Raw genomic sequence first — 21,287 nt, 5'->3', positions numbered from 1 at the left:
AGAAACTGAGCTTCAGAGATATGAAATGATTTGTCCAGAACCAAATAGTTAATAAATGTTAGAACTGAGACTGGAATCCAGATCTTCTGGCTCTAAATCCATTGTTCTTTATACAAAAGGCTAAGGCATCAGCCAGCAGTCATATTGTTAATAAGTTGGAAGTGGTTTTTTTCCTTTACATTTACCATGATTACAATTCTAGATTTGTAGTTATGGGTTTTTTTCTAAGATTAGTGCTGTATAAATATTAACTACTGTAATTATTACTATTATTATCATCACTAAATAGGGTAGTTCATTTTATTCAGTCCAGTAAGTACCCAATATTTTTGGTAAATAAAACATGTCTACACCCTCAGGAAGTAGAGAAAGCAATTATGTAAACATAGATGAAATGTCATGCGATGGGTTCTGTAATGGATGTACGACTAAGATTAGGAACTAATACAGGACATGGTTCCATAGTGTAGCAGTTAGTACGTCTGCTTTACACACAGAAGGTCCTGGGTTCGTGCCCCAGTGGAGCCACGGTCCATGGTGTACAGCCACGCTACTCTGAACAAGCCCGACATTGGATCGTGGAAGCAGGGTTGGGCATGGTTAGTACTCGGATGGAAGACCACCTAGGAAGACCAGGTGCTGAAGACATAAATAATGATAAATAATAAAATAAGTAAATAAATTTTAAAAAGGAAATAATACAGAGCAGTGGTTCTTGAACTTCAGCATACATCAGCATCACCTAGATGACTTGTAAAACACAGATTGCTAGGCTCTGCCCTTGGAGATTCTGGGGTGAGGCCCAAGAATATGAATTCCTAACAATTTCTTGGATGGTGTCGATGCCCTGGTCAGGAGACCACAGTTCGAAAGCTGGCCAGGTTGAGCCAAAGAAGATATTTTAGAAGTAATAACCAGGCAAAGCGTGAAGAAGTAAAAGGAGTTTGCCTGATGAAATGGATGGAGTGGTATTCCAGGTAGATGGAATAGCGTGCATACATGTATAAGCAGATGAAACAGTAGATAGCTATTCATAAGAAATTCGATAGTACCACAGTCAAAAGGGAAGTGGACAGTGGAAAAGATGAGTATGATCTCATGGTGAGTTTCATGTACCATGCTAGGCATGTGGTCTTGCCCTGTATGCAGAGCAGAGCCAGTGGAGGATTTGAAACAGAAAAGCATCATAGTCAAATTTGCATTATAGAAAGCTGTTTAATTCTACTGCATATTGAAGAATGGAGGAAATTCATGCTTACTACCTAAATATGAAAGAACTCTATTGAACATCTATTATATTATGCCCAGAGATTAATCAAATGTGTATACATCTTGTTATTTTGATCAAACAGCTAATAAGTCACTGTGTAGCATCCATATATATAAGCCAAAAATACTATCTTTGGCCCCAGGCACTTGTGGGAACCAACCCTAACACACAGGAAACAACAGAGCACAAGGCAAGGCAGTATTTTACCAAGGACAGAACAGGATAAGGTCTGAAAGACTGAAGCAGCCATCCAGGGTTTCGTGGAGAAGGCAGAACACAGGCTAGCCTTGCAGAACAGCTCCATTTGACCAGAGGAAGGCATGGCAGACGAGGAGGACCCAGGAGTAAAGGAGCAGAAGGGAACTAAACTTTGAATGCACAGGGACATTGAGGGAGCGGAGGCAGCTGGTCCACCTTTGGCAGCAGCTTTTCTTGAGACATGATGGGGGAGTGGGAAAAAATTTTGATCAAAAAGGCTCTCTCTGGAGGGGATAACCTCTGGAAAATATTTAGAAAAGAATTAATTAGAGCAACATAAAGATAAAAAATGTGTCTTAACCATCTGCAAACCTCTCCTCTCATGTCACCCAAGGGTAATAGGAATCAAGGGAACAGAATATTTCAAAGCTTGGATTGGGGGCAAGAGACAGGGAAGATACATTGGGCTTTGGTGCTGATAGGGCCAAAATGACAGTAGTTGTTTTTTTAAGAGCCATTGTCTTGAGAATGAGATGAGTTGGTGATCTGACAGCTTCCTATAAAAGGCCATCTGTCCTGTTCACGGGGATGCCTTGGACACCCTCCCTTTCAGCTCCCAGATGGTAGCACAATGCATTTGTGCGAGGGCAACTTCCTGGGTCATTTGCTTATTCCCAAATTTGCAAATAGGAAAATGTTTCTGCATGTTGGTTTTGTGAATTGTGTTTTCTCTTCATCTTTTCATAGCACAACTTAACCATCTTTGCAGCATTCTCTTTATCTTTTATCCAAAGAATAGTGTTTGCACTTAAATGAAACAAAACTACAGATTGGTTCTTTCTTGTGTCTTTATAAAGAATGGTGTATTTGTTCACAGTATAAATTGGAGTCATTGCTGAATTTGACATTTCATATGCCCTTACAATTATCCCAGACTTCGTTCTGGCCAACATATCACCCTTTTCCTAGAGTGCTGTACTTTTTATTTCCATTACTAGAGCAGCACATGGCTTTTTATTCAAGGTCATTATTCCCAAAGAATTAAGACGTATGCCATCACAAAAGTGGCATCCTATATGACCAAGAGTGTGGAGAGGCAAAGCTGCCGTGTGTGTTGTAGGTTGAAGCAGTGGGTGGGGGATCAGCTAGGCTAGTCTCTGCCTGTGGCTCAGTCCCCACACCAACCAGGTGGCCATGCTGTTCTCATTTAAACCTCATCAAATTAAGTTACTACAGACACTATGGACCTCCAAGGTCACATAGGAAGAGTTGGATGTATAGCTAATAAATCAGACATTCTGACATACTTGACTTTGGGGTGAGAGGTGACAGTTAGGATGCATGTGGCTGGAAATACAGATGGCAGCATGCCCAGTTTAATCAAATATACCTCATTAAGCCCAGTGAACAACCTTATTGAATTTATCATTAACTATATTTAAACATAATCAATCTTAAATTTCCTTTTTCTAAAATTATGTCTTGAACGAAAATTTTTAAAAAAGAGAGAGCGAGATAGTGGTAAGACTTTGCCAAAGGGTGCTTTCATGGGGCACATGACAGCCAAAACAAAAAGCCCAATTTTAATTGAATTATAGACTGTGTAATTATTTAACCTGTACCAGCTGGTCTCAAGAAGCTACCAGATTCCTTAGAGAGCTTGTACTTGGCTGGAAAAATAAGGTACCTTATTAGTAACAACAACAACAACAAAAAGCCTTCTGTACATGTTACCCCCAACCCCCAAAGAACATATTGTAAAAGGGAAAAAGAATTTTGAAGTTCATTTTTGATTTAAGAGACAGTCATCCCTCCCTCTGAGTGGATTTGCTACAGCACCTGTAGTCTCTAAGGAATGGACAACACAAACAGGATGTTATTGCATCAGACAGGTAGGAATAATTTCTCTAATTAGTCATTTGAGATTTTATTTTTTACTTGGATGCACTGGATATTTAATTTGTTTGTGACATGCAGTTGGCAAACTGACAGTAGCTACTACTACCCCCCGCGCCACTGTCTTGCCGTCCTGATGCCTGTGGGAAGCAGTGGGGGGTCTTCATGTAGACACTGTGCTTCATCTATCAACATCAAACTAATGAAAGTACCTTCTTATTGACAAATGTGTCCTAATTACACCTTCTTCACTGGTAATGCTACAATAATCCTAATGAGTTTCCCATGATCATTTTTCTTTTAGATTAAATGTTTTCTCTCAATCCCCCCGAATTTTGTAACAGTGAAGTAATTTATAAATCATTCTCATCTCATAAGAACATGTTTCCTAAAGGTACTAAGCAAAATATTCTTAGGAATCTGTGCTTCATGAATTAAAGTATGATTGAAGACAGCCCTTTGATTAAAGAAAGAGTTCGTTCTTTTAAGACACCCTTCTCTCAAGAAAGATTGATTGGCACCAAACGTAGTTCCCATAAATCGTAGCTATTGATTTTACATTTGTTTTAGCCTTTCTGATTTTTATGTACCCCGCCCCTGCTCATGTCATAATATGTTACCCTGGTAGCTGACCCCTGAGTTGGTGCTGGGACTGAACCTACAAGATGGTTTCTTTCAGTTTATTCTAATCTACGTGGGAAACAAATGAGCTTTCAAACACAAAACCATGCTCCCTTCGCTTTTTATATTACCCCAGTATTTCCCATGGAGATTGTAGATGCCACACAGTAAAAGCTGTGGCAAGTGGCAACATTAGGGATGTTTGCATATTCCTATCAGCATCGGTGCAGACATGGCTCCTGGCTGCCCTGGATACTATAGGAAACTGGGTGCTCTTCCCTCTGGCTTTTCACACATAGATTTGTTCTTAGAATTCAGAATGCAAATATTATGGCCATCTTCTAGAAATTCTCAAGGTCAGAACATCCTTCCACCTTCCACAAGTAGCAGAAGTGATGGGAGATAGAATGTCTGATGGCTGTACCTCACCTTGTTTGCTAAAAAGGGGTTCTCCAGGCATCTTTAATCTGTATCAGCTTGGATGCTCGTAGGTAGAGCTTGGGATGCTGCCAGATCACTAAGCAGCCCATTTAGGGTAAAAGTCGCTAGACGTTTTGGATATATATGTACTCAACTATCACTTCTTGTGTTTTGATTTTTCTGAGCAATTTGAGTGAATGTCATGCTTTCATTTTAAGTTGTTATTTTACACTGTTTTCTCCTCTGATTTCCCATTCAGTATTCAGTCACATCACTGAAGACCATCCCGGAACTGTGCCGAAGATGTGATTCGCAAAATGAAGACAGATCAGGTAGGTTTTCCTTCTCAGCTCTCCTCTCATCCTGACTTTGAGAGTGTGGAAGCTCTTTCTACTTACATTGTTTGCTCCTGCTTTCTGTTTTTTTGTTTTGTTTTGTTTTGTTTTGTTTTGTTTTTATGGCTTCTCCATGTACCCCTACTCTCAGCAAACAGATGTTAGGTCATTCTCCAAAGGCTAACAGGACAGGGAGGCCCTAATGAGGACATAGCTGTATACAAATAAAAGTAGGCGATCATCTTGACAGCCCAAACCACAGTATATGCAGCAATTTATTGAAAACCCGAGAAGCCATTGGTGACAAAACATAATGATGCAGGCGCCAATGAAAAAATGTTGGATGCATTTGCTACCCATGTGGCAAGGCCAGCTTGGGGGATGGTGCTTGTCCAAAGTCTGAAACCCTATCAGGGATGCGACATGATAGAATCTGCAATAAGGCATACTGTAATAGTTAAGATTAAAGCAAAACTTTGGAGTTTAATAGTGTAAACTAAACAGAATTATGGCATATAGATGAAAACCATCTGGTTGACCTTTTCTTCTTGCATACGCCACCACCCCTGACAAAAAAACTACATTCAGGGTTGTTTTTCCCTCTGTAAATCAAATTAAGCCTCTCTCCTCTTCCCTCTCTGATGGGCAAAAATGAAAATAAAAAAGGATATTGATGGGAACGATACCATGGCATTAACTATGAAATGATGTTTATTATTTTTCCAAGTAATTCCTCTAAGGCATCACCATTAACCTTGCCAAAGCTGGACCTCCTCTGATAGTAACTAGAATCCTGAGAACCATGGGTGATAGAACGCTTAAGATAATCCTCGAATTATGTGTATCATGTTTAAATATAAATAGATGGTTTGTTCCTGCATAGCTACTAGAATTGTAGGCCTTTCTAACGGAAAGGACTTATACAAAACAAATTTACTTTTTTCCTGAACTATTTATTTTATTTTGACATTTTCCTTAGATGAGACATGGAAAATAATTAGTCTTCCTAGGGGTGTGTGTGTGTGTGTGTGTGTGTGTGTGTGTGTGTGTGTGTGTGAGAGAAAGTGACGCTTCAATGTTTGGGTCAGAAAGTAACACTTCAATGTTTGGGTCAGAAACATCATGCAAGATGGTTTTAATTTGAAATAAAACTTTCTATTTACCTTCAGGTTTTAAAAAATATTTTTTATTTGAAATACACTCAAGAGACTTGAGTGTAACAGAGGCTTTGGCCATACGGCTTATAGGATGTGTTTTCTTAGAAAGAATCACTGGGTTCACAGCTGACCCTCTGACTGTGATCAGTGGCACAACAATCAGATTGCAGTGGACAGACCAGTAGCCTCAGAGGAAAAATAACCTGGATTCAAGTCAACATTCAACCATTTATCAGCTCTAAGACTCTGGGCCTATGACTAAGTATCTATAAAATAAAAAAGAAATTTGCTCTTCCAATGCTACCAGACTATTGTTAGGATCAAAATTAAGTGATATATCCAAAGGTACTTTGTAGATACAATATTTTCTTGTTTTATTAATTGGAGTTGGGGAGTAGGGAGAAGAAATAACAAACACTTCAGTAGTACTTAATGTGTGTGCTAGGTATGGTTGTAAGCACTTTACTTACAGTAGCTCAATGAATTCTAAAGTCCCTGTGAGCTAAGCACTATTAGGATGTTTGTATTATAGACTAGCAAACTGAGACACGGAACAGAGAAGTTAAATATTTTGCCCAGAGTCACACAGCAATTAAATTACAGAGCTGGGATTCAAACCTCAGGAAGTCTGCCTATACCCTCTGTTCTCTTATGCATTATATATACTACCTCTCACATAGGTGAACTCAGTGGCATTAATTTAATTTTAGGATAGTCTTTTAAAACTATAAAAATCAGTGTTTTTCCTCATTAAGTGGTGAATTTCTTTTCTCTGTTAAATAGCTATTCTTGCTTACTAAGTGAATTAACTGAAGATTTTTAAAGTAATTTTTTCTGGGCCTTGTTCATTCCTTTCTTTGGGTGGGGGGGGGCGGGGAGGGCGGGTTATGTGACTTCTAGCCATTTCCACAGCAGTAATGTTAAACATTGTTTTTGGTTGAGAAGCAAGGTCAGTTTCAAGTTTAGAAGTTTTAAAACTTCACCCAAAGCAAAGACCCAATAGGGCCCAAGGTAATTAACAATAATTAGACATGATAGGAAATGGATGTGTGAGGTTAAAACTCTAGGTAGTCACATGTGCACCTCCACTTCTGTGGACCTGGAGGCTTGTAAACCACTTTCTAAGAGAGTAAGAATGATCCTAGAAAAAGAAAGATCCATCTCTCTGTAACACTATGTAGAATTATCTGTGGACTCCTTTGAAAGAAATCTCAGCGTAGTAAAGTGTTCACAGCCAGTTTCAGAAAGAATCAAGGCATTCTCAGTTAGTTCCATGGGCATCTAAATGTAGGAATACCACCTCCCGCATCCCTCCATACTGTCTTGTGTCCAAGACCCAGGAGGAGTCTTCTCCAGCCGTGCATACAGATTTCCATCTTTATGGTCATTTTTTTTTTCAAACAGATGGCAGCAGAAGGCAGATTGGCTTCTGAGAAGAGTCCACATCTTTCTTTTGGATGAGGCACACTCTGGGAAAATTTTTCCCCAACCTCTTGTCACTTAGAATATACACCACCAGAGGAAGATGCTTCTTTTTTCCTTTCTAAAGTTTGTTAAGCACTTTCTACTTTGTATAGGTTGTCAAATGTTAAAGTCCATCCTTGTATTAACAATTCTTTGACCAGATGTTCTTGGATCCATTTGTTCTTTTATTTATTCATTCTCTGTCCTAGGCACTGAGGACACAGTAACAAGACATAGCCAACTCCCCTGTTCTTAAGGCCCTTACATTGTAGGAGATGACAGACAATAGCAAGCAAGTGAATAACTAAAACAGCATTTCAGGGAGTGGGAAGAAGAGACTAAGGCAATGTGATAGAGCAACTTGTATGTGTTGTGGGGCAGCAGGGGGCTGGGGGTCAGGCAGTGTTAGAAGGGCCCAGCCACGTGAAAAATCAGTGAAGAGTGCTAAAGGCAGAGGAACTAGCAAGTGCAAAGTCCCTGAACCAGAAAGGAGCTTAGCATGTATGAGGAAGAAAAAGAAAATCAATGTAGCTGCAGTGTGATGATCAAAGTAAGGATGATGTCAGGGTCACATTGTATAGGGCCCCATCCATCATGTGTACAGAGGTCAGATTTATGCCAGGTGCCATGAAGAGCACCACCAGCAGGAGTGCAATCTTTCTAAAATCCTATTACCTAGAAAGAAGCCTCGGCATATAGAATCATAACTCTCAATGGAAGGGACACTAAAGATCATCTAGTCTGAGAGAGAGAGCAAGTGAGCGTACAAATAATAAAACAAATGGGTAAAATGTTGACAACTGATGAATGTAGATAAAGGTATACAGGTATTCTTTGTACTATTTTTATTTTTTCAACTTCTCTAAGTTTATCTACAAAAGAAATAAGTCTAATTATTTACAGATAAATTATTTTTAAAAGTAAAAAAAAAAATTCACATAGTCCAAAGTCCATCAGTTCTTTGAAGGTGGTTCTCATTGTCCTACTCATGGGGTCATCTGCCTGTACTTCATCCTTTTATTGACGGAGCACATGGTCTCATGAGGCCGCCTATCCATAAAGGTTAATTTTTTTGGTTAGCCAAAATCAGTGTCTCTTGAATTTCTTTCCTTTGATCCAGGTTCTTCCTTTAGAACCATAAATAAGAATAATCCCTTCTAGGTAAGCAAGGGTGCCACCAAGTGTAGAGATAGCAGTCATCTTCAATCTTGACTTCCCTCGGTTAAAATTTTCCTCTACAGTTCTAAGTGTTCATTCTTCTTGCTCTCTCCGGATGATTGTGGTTTATCAGCATCTTAAAAGTGGAGCACCCAGAACTGAACCTGAGGTGGCTACATGTATGCTCTGATCAGAACTTGTCAGTCCCGCAGATCGGCCCCCAGGACTTACCACACACATATCTTTCCTACCTTTCTAAGTGGGCTTCAGAGACAAGACTCATGCCCACCCTTTCTGTCTGTTTTTTAAGTGTTCTAGAGGGAGCAGGATTATCAACTGGGCCCTACTGGTGGCCCTCGGAAGCCCCTCTGTGAACCTCAGGTCTCACTCCATCTCATCCTTGGACATTGGGCCAAATCCACAATGGGGTCTGAGAAAGGCAGATGGCTGAGTGTCACCAGAGGCCTAGGCAGTGTCTCCATACCTTCTGCTAACTCACCAATGTCATCTTCCCTGGAAGTGCCCTTCCTTTAGCCAAAGGCTTCGATTCCTATGTTTTCCGCTGATAGGAATATTATACATTGTTCTCCATCAATTATACTACACTATGACTGGGTTTCAGTTTTTTTTTGTGATAAAAGACATTTTGTAAAAGAATGTAAAGATGTTGGCTATACCACGGGAAAGTGGGAGAGAGATGGAGAACTAGGAGTTGGGAACCTGAGAACAAATTTTGCCTGTCTGCTCTTGAGTGCTCCCAGTAACTTCTTTGGTGCTTAGGCCAGGCATTATGCCAGGTCCACCGTAAATAGCTTATTTGTCCTTAAAATAATTCTCTGAGGGAGGACTGTTATTATGCCCATCTTATTAATGTAGAAACTGAGGCTCACAAAGGGTAACTAATTTGACCATAGTTTTAGAACCTAAGCAAGCACGTTTGAGACCAGGTTTGCTGACTCCAGAGCCACTATGAACTTGAGCCAACTAAAGAGTAGTCTTTGTCCAAGGAGCCATGTCTGGCTGGTGGGGGCCAAGGATTAGCAGCATGGAAGTTATGCAGGAAAATGCTTACACCTCTAAGAGGAAGTTATTTGTGAAATGTGTGCATGTGTTCTCTGCTTAATCTCTGCTACTCATGTAGGAAGAGAGGACAACACAGGCCGTGAATATGAACTCTGGTATTTGGTTTTCTCCGAATGAGAACTAAAATACGTTGTGTTGACATATGGTATTCAAATCAAACATATTCAATTTCATTGACTTTGGGGTTTTTTTTAATTAATTGGACATTTAAATACACATTCGTTTCAACTCATGGTGCTTTAAATGTCTTGTGATTCCTTCAAAATACGTATCTGCTGAACTCGTATCATTTTTTATAAAAGGCAGATAAATATTAAGGCAGCTTTGCATCTGAAAACTTAGATACACTGAGGTTAGAAAATTCAGTTACATAACAGTAATAAATAGCCCTGGAATATGTTTGAGAAAAGATTCTGAAAGGATAGATCTAAATAATATATCACTTGGATGACAATGAGCAAAGGAGCACCATAGTTTTAAACTTGATATCTACTAAAAATCATTTCGGATGTATATTTAAAAGCATTGCAAATTTGCTATATTTTCATCCTTGTTCATATAAATTTTGTGACAACCTTTTGAAAATATATGATTTTCTAAGACTTTCAAGGATTTCAACTAGCACCAAAAATAGTAAGTTAACATGAAATTTGTCCTTTCAACACGGCTTTTACATAGTTGATGATACTAAGTATATAAACCTCCTGTTTTCAATTTTATTAAAGTTTAATACTAAAAGCATGAAAGGGAAGGTTGGTGTGGCAGATGAGAATGTTAGTCCAATAAAACAATTATTTTTCTTTTTTTAACACAATTATAATTATATAGGTGATATAAATTATATAGGTGATTAAAAATGGAAAGTATAATTAACCCTGCCACCAATACAAAATTACTATATTTCTTTATAGTATTTTTACCCTGAGGTATTTTTTTGTATGGTTGTAATCATAATTTAAGAACAGTTTTATCTGCTGCTTTTTTCCATTGTTACAGAATGCATATGGCCGTCATTTTTAATAAACCACAGAACTTGCTCCTGAATGTAGAGAGACCATTCTGCCTTTAAATCATTACCACTTTGTTTATGTTTCTGAGAGAAAGAGTAGAAGTCATGGAGGGAAAAGATGGGAGCAGAGGGTGACAGAAAAGTTCAGAGTAAACTCTGGTAGTGTCGAAGTAATGAAAGAGGCTTGAGGTAGCAGAGCTTAAATACAGTGCATACGCCCCCCTTTTTCTCTTTAATTGGCCATAGCTATCAGCACCACAACACCCCGATTTTCTAAAAGCTTAATAGCATTGTCGAATTAAGAAATCAAGAATGAGAAAGTATTAGAGGGAGAGAAAATTTAGGGTAAGGGACTCACAGTCTTCTTATTTTTATTGGACCCTAAGAAACATATCCCCCACCCTTAAAACTGATAAAGAAATCTCCTCTTGGTAGAAACAGTTAAGGAAATCCACAGTAAGGACAAATGAGAACCTGGAAGTAGAGAGAGAAGCATTTAGGCAGCGAGGGAACGAACTGAAGCACAGGGACAAAGAAAAAGTGTCTTTTACCTTGTCGAGGCCTCACAGGGACTTCCTTCCCAGAAGCCTCAATCCTGTCTTAAGGAAAAAGTGGTCTCTCCTGTCCCATCTTCCCAATCCAAGGCTAAAGTGTGACAGCACATTGGCAGGGGTTGCGGGAGGTGTTCTAGTTTGGGAGCTTTATTACACCTCTGACAGAATCCTACTTGTTGCTGAAAGCATGTCCTTTTTCTTTTGTCTTTCAGTATTTTTTCTTTTCTTTTTCTTTTTTTTTTTTTTACGGCGACCTTAGTTAACGAAATCCAGTAAGTTTCAGGCATACAATGCAACAGTATGGCATATATATACATTGCACTGCGTGTTCGCCACCCATAGTTAGATTTCTTTCTGTCACCACATAGTACTAAATGGGCTCTGTCTTCCCATTTTAAATGACTTGTCTTTGTCCACATATCTCTGTTTCATGGACTCTTCCCTTTAAAAGTGATAAAAGAAAGTGGAGAAATAGAAACAATCCTAGAATCTTGTAGTCGAAGAACCCTTGAAGAGAGTCAGTAGTCACCCACAAAAGCCCGGACCCTCCTACGGCAGTCGATCACTCAGGCCCTGGCGTCTCGCAGTGTGCTCCAGGACCAGCGCCATGCCCATCAGCATCACCTGGGCACTTGGTAGAAATGCAGACTCTCAAGCCCGGCCCCAGACTCCAGAATTAGAACCTACATTTTAACAAGCTCTCCAGGTGATTCGTTTATGCATAGTCACGTTTGAGAAGCACTGACTTAGGCTATCTCAGTGCTAATCCACTGTCCATGATAATAAGGTGAGGAGATCTTTTCTAAAATACAGATCTGATCATGTGACTCAATGCTGAAAACAAGGCAGCGGTTTCCCCAGATAGTTCTCAAGATATACAATAGAAAACTCTTATGTGGCCTTCAAAGCCCCAGATGGTCTTCTCCTAGATCAGCACACTTCCTCCGATGTCACCCTCCCCATGCTTTCTTCCTGCCAGTCACATCAAGGCATCTCCTTCAGTTCTCCAGAAGTGCTGTGTTCTTTGATACAGGGAAGCCCTCCCTTTTTCCCTTTCATCTCCAAGTTCACCTCCTCTTTACCTGATTCCCTAAACCACCACTGTTTAATAGACATGTAATGCAAACCATTTACATAATTTAAGATTTTTCTATTAGCCACGTTAAAAAATGTAAACATATGAGATTAATTTATCTTTTATTTAACCCAATAAATCAAAACTGCTATCATATCAGCATGTACCACAAAACACATTTTAATTGCTTAATAGCCACAGGTGTCTAATGGCTTCTGTTTTGGACAGTGCAAGCCTTGATTATATCAACTGCCCAATTATATTATTTCTTAGCTCCCTATACTTTTTATTTCCTATTTAAGTATCTGTATTTTTAATTTTTTTTTAATAATGTGATATTGGTTTGATTTCAGTTTTCTCTAGTAGACTAAATAAAATCTCTTTGGAGTAATTTTGTTCATTATAGTATTTCCAGTGCCTGGCACTGGTGCTAAATATATATCTAAGTTATAGATGGACAAATGTATATGTGAAAAGATGAAAGGAAGCCTTACTCCTTTGGGTTTTGTGTTGTAATTGAGGTATGAGATGCAGCTTCTCCTCCTTTAGTTTGACACCTTGATCCTTCAGTTATTTCCTCTTTTAGCTGCACCATCAATGTCTTTCCCTCTGTGGAGTCATTACCCTCATCATATAAATACTCTCTAATTATCTCCTATCCTAAAAAAACAAGCAAACGGTACCCCTTTTAGTAGATTCAACCTTGATTCTCAGCTGTTTCCTCTCCACTGATCCCTTGATTTACAGCCAGCCTACTTTAAAAAGGTAAGGAAACCTCCCCATCTCTAGCCTGCCACCTCCCATTGACTGTTAAGTATTCCCAGTATGACTTCCACCTCTCTGGGAATGGTCACAACTTTCACATTGCCAAGTCCATTAACACTGATACTCATCTTTCTTGGCCTCTTCTTTCTGAAAACATTCTCCTTTCTTGGCTTTGTAACATGACCTCTCTCCTCGTTTTTCTTCTGATACTGACATCATACTCTCCTTTGCAACTCTGTCTCCTTCTCCACTTGACCTTTAAATATTCAAGTGGGACCTCAGTATTCAATAGAACCCTCTCTCCTTTCCATTTCTCAATCTCTCTGGATTGGTATCTCATCTATTCTGGCTTCAAATGCTACCTACATGCTACTGCTACTTACCTCAGTGCTCCAGCCTCCTATTTAATGTCCTACTTGCTATCTGTATGCAGACTTCCCTCAGTAAAGGCACTCAGTTTACTGAAATACCTACTCAGTGGCCGAAGCCATAATTCTTCCTCTGCCTCATACTCCACATCAATCTATCACCAGATCACAAGGCGTCCATGCTCAATGTAAATGCTCATCTGTCTACTTCTCTCCATCTTAACAGCCACTAGCTAGGTCATGCCACTTTTATGTTTCATTTGGGTTAATGACAGTGAACTAGTCTCACTTCTTTATTCACCACCAATCCTGGCCCATCCTCTGTTTTTCTCAGAGTAGACAGAAGGACATTTTATAATGTAAAGCAGATCATTTCACTTTTCTATGAAATCCTTCCAGGGATACTTCATTTCATTTAAATTATAAACCAATCTCTTTGTTGTAGCCAATAAAATCCCCAAATGAGCTGGTCCCCGACAACCTCTCCCAACTCCATCTTTGATGCTTTCACCCCTTACTCACTTTGCTCTTGATGTGAGAGCTTTGGAACTGTCCAGATTCTCTCCTGCTTTAGGCATTTGAGAATGTGCTTCCTCCGACCAAAGTCTTTACAAAATTATCTTTCCTCTCGTATTTTCCTCCAGATCCTTACATAATCATCTTCTTATTTCTCAGGTCTTAGCTTAAATGCTACCTCCATGATGAGACTTCTCGGCCATTCTCTATTCCAGTATCCTACTTGTCTCCTTCAGAGCACTTTGCTTTTTGTAATTTCTGATTCATTTGTACACTTGCTTTACTGTCAGGTTTCCCCATGAGGGCATGAATTATGTCTATTTCATTCACCTCTGTACCCCTAGGACCATGTGCACAGAGGCATTCAGCAAATGTTTATGAAATGAATAAACCCTGTAAGAGTATTTTAGCATTCTGCCACTTACTTGAACACTTCTGAACAAGCTTTATTATATTTCTGTATCTCTTGCTTATATTAGAAAGAGATTGCCACCTTTAACCAATTGGAGGAATTAGAAGCTGAAAGAAGAAATTCTCAGTGATAAAATGACTCTAAATTTAGGCTGATGCCACTAAAGATAAATAAAGCAGGGAAGTTGTTTCACTCAGCTGTTTCTAAGAAAAATCGTTATTAAAAACTACTTTCCTAACTTTGCTCCCACATAGATGCTTCATAGCCAGCGGTTGCCAAAATCTAGGCAGAAAACAGTTTGGGATTTGAGTAAGAATGAATCTGAAATGAATACAACCAGGTTTTCCTACTGGTTTCTGGAACCACATTTTCTACATGTGTCCCGAATAGCAAAAATGTGAATTGCATGTTTAGGAAATAATTTTAATTTTCATTAAGGTGGTCCTGCAGTGTTATGGAAGGAAAGTTGGAGTTAGGGAACCTTCCTGGATCCTGATTCAGCAATCAGTGTGCTATGCGATTTTCCACATGATACTGAAAATCCCCTGCATCCTCATTTATTTTCAAGTGAGAATACGTGAGAACTGCTCATCCGTCCTCCAGACTTTTTGTGAAAAGCTCTAAGAACATTATACACTTGCCTTATACTCAGAAACATAGATAGCTTTACAGAAATATATTATATTAGCAATTCTGAAGTGTTAAATGGAGAAAATTTTAGAATTACGATTCAGACATATCATTTTGAGGAAGTCTTAAACTACACATTTCTCATTGGTTATACTTAGTGCCTGACAAGTGCACATTGACGTGTACTCGGAGACAGAGGCAGAGCGGCTCCGCCATGCTTTATCCTGGGAGGAGCCTCTGTCTGCACTTGGCTTTGTTCAGCTGCACCTGCCCTGTTCTCTGTGCAGCCTGTAACTCAGAGCTCTGGCCCAGGCAGGAGCTCACGTGGGCCTGCCAAGAGGGAGAGAAGGCCACAGGCCAGCGCTGGTTCTTCCTTCCATTTCTCCTCCCCTCGAGCCCTTAAAGTGCATCCCTCTCAGAATGAAACCAGATTTCCTAGACTCACGGCTTTGTTTCTCATAGAAAATAGAATTAATTTAACTTCCAAAAAACAAACAAACAAAAAACCTGTAGGTGAACGAACACTCTTGTGCCCTAAAAACGTATCCCCTTTTCTTTCTCTTTCTGGTATTTCGAATGTGGATACATAACTCCATATTTAGAAGTAAAAGAAACAGGCATTTTGGGAGCAATCAGTTGGAGATGGGGAGCAGGGGATAGGAATTTTCCACCCCCTTACACACTTCTCTCCATCTGCCGCTTGTTCTCTCTTACAAAGAAGCAGTAACTTGTTCTTTGTCCTTGACAGATCAACACTGTAAAACATCGCCACCTTCAGTTAAAACTGGTGTGTTTCTGCACTTTCCTAATAACTGCTTGCTAATGCTTTCCAGAAAGCACACCGAGCAAATTCTCCCCTGTGCCGGTGCTTTTCTGCTCGATGAGCCTTTTCACTGTCCCTTGATGTGTATCTCTTTCTACAATTCAGCACAAAGAGGGAGAAAAAGAAAGGAAACCTGGTAAGTGGGCCTGGAGTGGATACAAGACTTAATCCGCTTAAGAGGTTTTGCTAATGTCAAAGTGAAGGTCAGCATACTTTTTAGATGACGGAATCACTCTGAAACTATGTACTTTCTTTAGACCCACCAATCGCTATTCTATGTGAATTGTATTTTTGAAGCCCAGAGGTTTAAATTTGTCAAAATATTGAGTCTGTTTCATCATAGAACATGCCTCTTTGGCGAAGAAGTCCCTTTCTATCCAGGGTGGTAAAGGCTTGAGTATTTCTGAGTTTTCACAGACCAAAAAAATGGGTGCAAACGGGGAACAAAGTTATATGAGCAGGTCCTGACAATTCTGGGCAGAGTTGGGAATAATGAAACTTGAATGTGATACTTGCAACAGCTGCTTGTTATCAGTAACCACTTAAAGGCAGGAAATTTAAAACCAAATCAATGAATCTTTTCCAATAGTATCTTAATGTCTTATTGTGAATAAATCATTGATCGATATTTTTACAATACAGTAATAAAGTCCTCTGTACTTTCCCTGCAGTCTTACAGTACTCTCAATAAAGTGTCTGTGGCATCAATGAAAGGGATGAGCAAGCAACCCCATGGGAACATTCTGGAAACATGCATTCCCCACACATGTTTATTCTTCTCAACATAATGGCCTGACACAATTCTCCAAATCCAGAGTAAATTTAATTCTTTCTCAGGTCAAGTTACAGTCTAAGACAATAGAGAACATCCTGCAAAGAGTCCTCACTCAGATTTCATATCCTTCTTCCTGGCTTCCTGAAATGGGATAAGTCACCTGTCGCCATTTCTTATAGAGCCTGAGGTGTTTGCGATAAGTGGGCTTCCTACAGATTTCAGTTTACATTTGGTTAAGGAAACTTGTGACTCTAGTACTGACATTTCTAATCTTTCATAAAGTCCCTTCCTTAAGTGTACAAATGGAAGGAAATGCAATGTTGAAAAACTTAGAAGGTATGTCCTTGAAGGTGCTGGGCTTCCAGTAGCTATAGATGTGGAACATATTGCTATGTACTTTTTTTTTTTTAAGACAGTTACAGTTAAAGCTAACCATTTTGTTCCTCATGGAATATAGAATTTATTCAACTTTAAACAGTAAACAGTAGGGAAACACTATTTTATACTAAACGCATACCTTTTTTCTTTCTCTTCTTGATGTCTAAAGTGCATTTTTGAATATGGACATTTAACTCCATATTTAGAAGTAAAGTAAATAGGCATTTTGGGAGCCAGCACTGATGTTCAGTCTTGACAGCTAGATCCACCATTGCAATAGCAAACTGTACATTATCTTCCTAAGAAAATACTAATTTATCAGTCCCAAAAGCCAAAAAGTTGTTCTGTGTCAGCAATCAGCTTAGCCTCATAATTATAAATTTGTAAGGATCTATTGAAAGACATGGATCCAGAAGAATTACAGTGTTTCATAGTGAATCACTCGGAATAAAGAGCCCTGTTATTTGTAGACATTCCGTATACCAAAGAACTTTAGAGGTGGGTCAGATCTTAGCAAGCATGTAGTGTAACCCCTTCATTTTACAGATGAAGAAATCGAGACTTAGAACTTATAGGAAATACATGAAAATATTTCAGTATGCAGCATATCTTCTATATGTCCGAACATCTTCAATAGCTTGCTAACACTATCTTTGAAATAGCAGCACAATTTGTGAGCCCAAAATGTGGTGACTCATTGTGACAAGACTCATCTATTTACTATACTTTACATCTTCGGTCTAGCCTATTCCTTTTTTCCCCTTTCTTCCTTCCCTATCTCCCTCCCCGCTTCCTTCTTCCCTTTCCTTCCTCACTCCTCCTTTTATTCATTCATTCATTCATTCATTCATTCATTAAAAGATTTAGCCACTGAGCCCCAATATCTGTGAGATGTGGTGCTCAAAGCATCAGTGAGACAAAGGATGCTTACAAGCAGTCTTTGCCCTTGGGGAATTCTCAGGAGAGAAGATGAGACAGATGCGTGAGCAAATAGTTGCAATAGAATTTCAGAAATGCCCAGCTCTAGGTATGGCCAAATAGTGAAGCAAGGAGCAACAATCCCCTGGGAAAGTCAGAGGAAGTGCACTGAGGAGGTAACACCTGAGTGGAATCTTGTCAGATTAGCCTGCATCTCAGAGAAGAGAGCAAGGACAGTCTAGGAGAGGGGGGACCTCCCCCAAAGATGGGAGAATGGAGAAAGAACACAGAGTATCCAAAAAAAGTGAGTTTAATGATGGAAGTGCAGGGAAAAATTAGTGATGTGGGGATGATGAGTGCTGAGATGAAAAGATAAATTAGAAAATAAATAAAAGAAGTGCTACATAGCGTTTTAAAGAATTTACCTACTATCCTGAAAGCCAGGACTTTCCAAACCTTAGTAATTCAAGTATTATTTCCATAATGTGTATATATAGCCAACATCCACTTCTATTTTTGCTTTACCTGTATACCTACCACTTGTACTATTATTCATTTAATATAGTTTTCTAAAGTAACTTACTTTTAAACACTTGTTGTTCAAAGAAACTTTACATCAGTGTTTTGTAAATAGAAAACCAGTATTATTTGCAATAATTTCAAGGTCATCATTAAAATGAACGATGTGAAAACAGATTATTCCTGTTGATCCTTTACCTATGAAAATCTCTGAGCCTATGACCTGTGGTTTCATTATTCTAAAGGAAGATTATAAGTTTTAGAAAGGAGTTAAATTCACTGTAACACCAAATTGAGACTCCTTAAATTAATTAGGAGGAAGAAAGAGATGAAAAGTATATAACTTCCTCACTATCTCAGTCTGGGATATTTAGCATGGTTCCTGTGTACCATCTTAGATACCACATGGTTATGCATCCCACCGAATGAGAAATGCTGTTTAAGGCAGTATAGGGCCACCTGAGATTTTTGAGCTAAGAAGTAACAAATCAGATTTATCTGAAGAGGGGGTAATTCAGGACAGGAAAGGAAGACCAAGGAGTAGGTAGACCTTGCAGAGGCTGTGGGAGGGTTCCGACGTGGTCCAGTCAGTGTAATAGGATGACGAAAAGATATTTGAGAGGGATTTAGGGTCAGGCCACAGCAGGACTTGGTTTATGAGGGATGAGGGACAGGAGTCAAAGAAAGGGAAGGGTCAGCCAGGACTTGGAGATAGATTGCTTGGGAGACTGTGTAAGTGGTCATGTGATCCAGGCCAGGTTTACCAAAAATGAGAAATAAATTTAGGGAAGACAGGGGGAGGGGGAGGAGAAGGGAAAAGGGGAGAAGAAAGGCGGGGTGGAGGGGGGGAATGAGGAGCTGGACGGAGATGAAGCAGGCAAGAGTAGTGAGAGATTAGACCCCTGGATCAGAACATGCTGCCTTCCACAAATACTTATACATCCTAGGCTCACATTAAGTGTTAAATAAATGGCGAGGTATGGATGGTCAGCAGGCAATTGGAAATACCTTACTGGTGATCAGAGACATTCCAAATGCCAGTTAGATCGGAAGAGATCATTGTGACCTATAAATCAGCCTTGAATACATTTTCATTTACCTACTGACCATTTCAGAAAATTTGTGACATAATAAGGCAGACAAGTATGTTAGGTATGTTTACATTCGTAAGATGTTAAAATGAATCCATCCAACTAAAAGTTATTAAGAACCTACTACGTAAGGCAGTTTGCTGGGTGCTTTGAGGGACAGAGAGATAAATTAGACACATACCCTGTTCTCACAAAGCTTGTAAAGATCTAGTAAGATAACAGATCAAATTTTCAGGGATTTAAAATTTGTTAACATGAAGTATTTATTCATGATTTCCAGAAAACAAATTTAGTCACAAAATCTACTAAGTAACTATAGTTAGTCTGAGCTTGTTTCCATATATTATAAAAAAAATTATTATGGTGGGGATATAACAGTTTAAGTGAAATTTTTGGTAGACTTACATAAATTTAGAAGTGAAAATCTTGCCAGTTATTGATAGCCCTTTTTCTTGGGTTTAAAATACCTATTCACCCAGCTTACAAGAAATAAACTAGTTGTGTTTTGTCTTTTGCTCATACAGAAAATTGCCTTTCTTTTCAGACAAGTATATGATACAGCAATAAATTAGAACTTTCTCATGAAAACATGTTAAATAATCAAATTTCTCACAACTGGGATTTTTTTCCCAATAAAGACACAGACGAGATTTCAAGACAAAACCATAGATTTCACTTTGAACCTAGAAAAGAGTCATCGATTTGAATAAGGGGAAGGACAACAAGCCTAATGCTGATGCCCCTTCTTTGGTTTCTAGATCCTTCTGTGGAAAGAAGTGTTTTCATAAGACTCAGACAGAATTCATTTCCATAGAGCGTTCTTAATGGCTCCTTCAGACCAAAACAGCTGGGAAACATATGGTATCCATTTCCCTGTATCACTTGGAAAAAATTTCACATGTAAATAAAGCCAACATAAAAGAGTAGCCCTTTGAACCCACGACCTTATACAATATATAAATATATTGGTACAATGCACTCATTGTATTGGCCCACTAAGTTATGTGGCTTTAAAAATTCTTTATTACATCCTGAGATGCACATTTTCAAGAAGTTCCAAAAGACGAAGGTAATTGGCAAAATATTAGCAAACACCATACCTAATAATAAGTATGTATCTCAGGAATGACAAGGTGTGTGTATGTATGTATATATATATATATATTTCTATATTTGAAGCTTTTCAGAAAACTGATGGATAAAATTAAGGCATATTGACATGTTATAAACTCAATGTCCATTATTTCTCTGCTGTTTAAGTAAGTAACCATGTGTTCTTGAAAGGAAGAGAGAGAAGTTTGGCAGAAATTTCTTGCAGACATTAGTTTTTCATAGCTTTACATTTTTAGGGAGAAAAAACATATAAAATATAGAAAAACTTTTAAATTTATAATAGACCAACTGGAATTAGTCTTTGCCTTTGCATATTTACATTTCATAAATAATTTAGAAAATCCAGCTCTTATTGGTAAGTATCACGCCTCTGAGTTTATTAACAGAACTTTTGTCCTCTGAAATGAAGCTGTAAATCCCTCAGAAGGATGAACTTTGGGCATTTGAAGAGAGATTTAATGTGTTGTGCAAAGTGAGATTCAAATTCAAATATTTTTGTTAATTGTCTGCTCCATGCCAAGTACTGTGTAACTAAAAACCAGAGCCCGTACAAGGGAGGAGCAGCAGCAGCTCGAGCACATCTAGATACCTTCCTTCCTTTCTGGAACATTCCTTGTTACTATCTGTTCCTTACTGGATAGAATCTAAGCCTTCCTCCACAGCTCAAAATATATTCTTAGATTCTAAAATGCCAGAGCTAGGAAGGCCTCAGAGGATGACTGCCTCGTGCAGACCCTCT

General features: G+C 38.9%; 1 protein-coding gene across 3 annotated transcripts in view; it reads left to right on the top strand.

The window, feature by feature from the left end:
- Positions 1-21,287, top strand: part of LOC107511144 (synuclein alpha interacting protein) — a 140,523-nt gene that overhangs the window by 85,572 nt on the left and 33,664 nt on the right. For all 3 annotated transcript variants that reach the window (XM_016145297.2, XM_016145299.2, XM_016145295.2), the window contains exon 3: positions 4,665-4,737. In XM_016145297.2, the coding sequence (XP_016000783.2) occupies positions 4,665-4,737 (73 nt within the window). The remainder of the gene's footprint in view (positions 1-4,664; positions 4,738-21,287) is intronic.

The sequence above is a fragment of the Rousettus aegyptiacus genome, unplaced genomic scaffold, assembly GCF_014176215.1.
Source record: "Rousettus aegyptiacus isolate mRouAeg1 unplaced genomic scaffold, mRouAeg1.p scaffold_m13_p_8, whole genome shotgun sequence".
NCBI lineage: Eukaryota > Metazoa > Chordata > Mammalia > Chiroptera > Pteropodidae > Rousettus > Rousettus aegyptiacus.
Note: the sequence above shows the minus strand (reverse complement) of the source record. Positions and strands in the feature narration are given on the sequence as shown.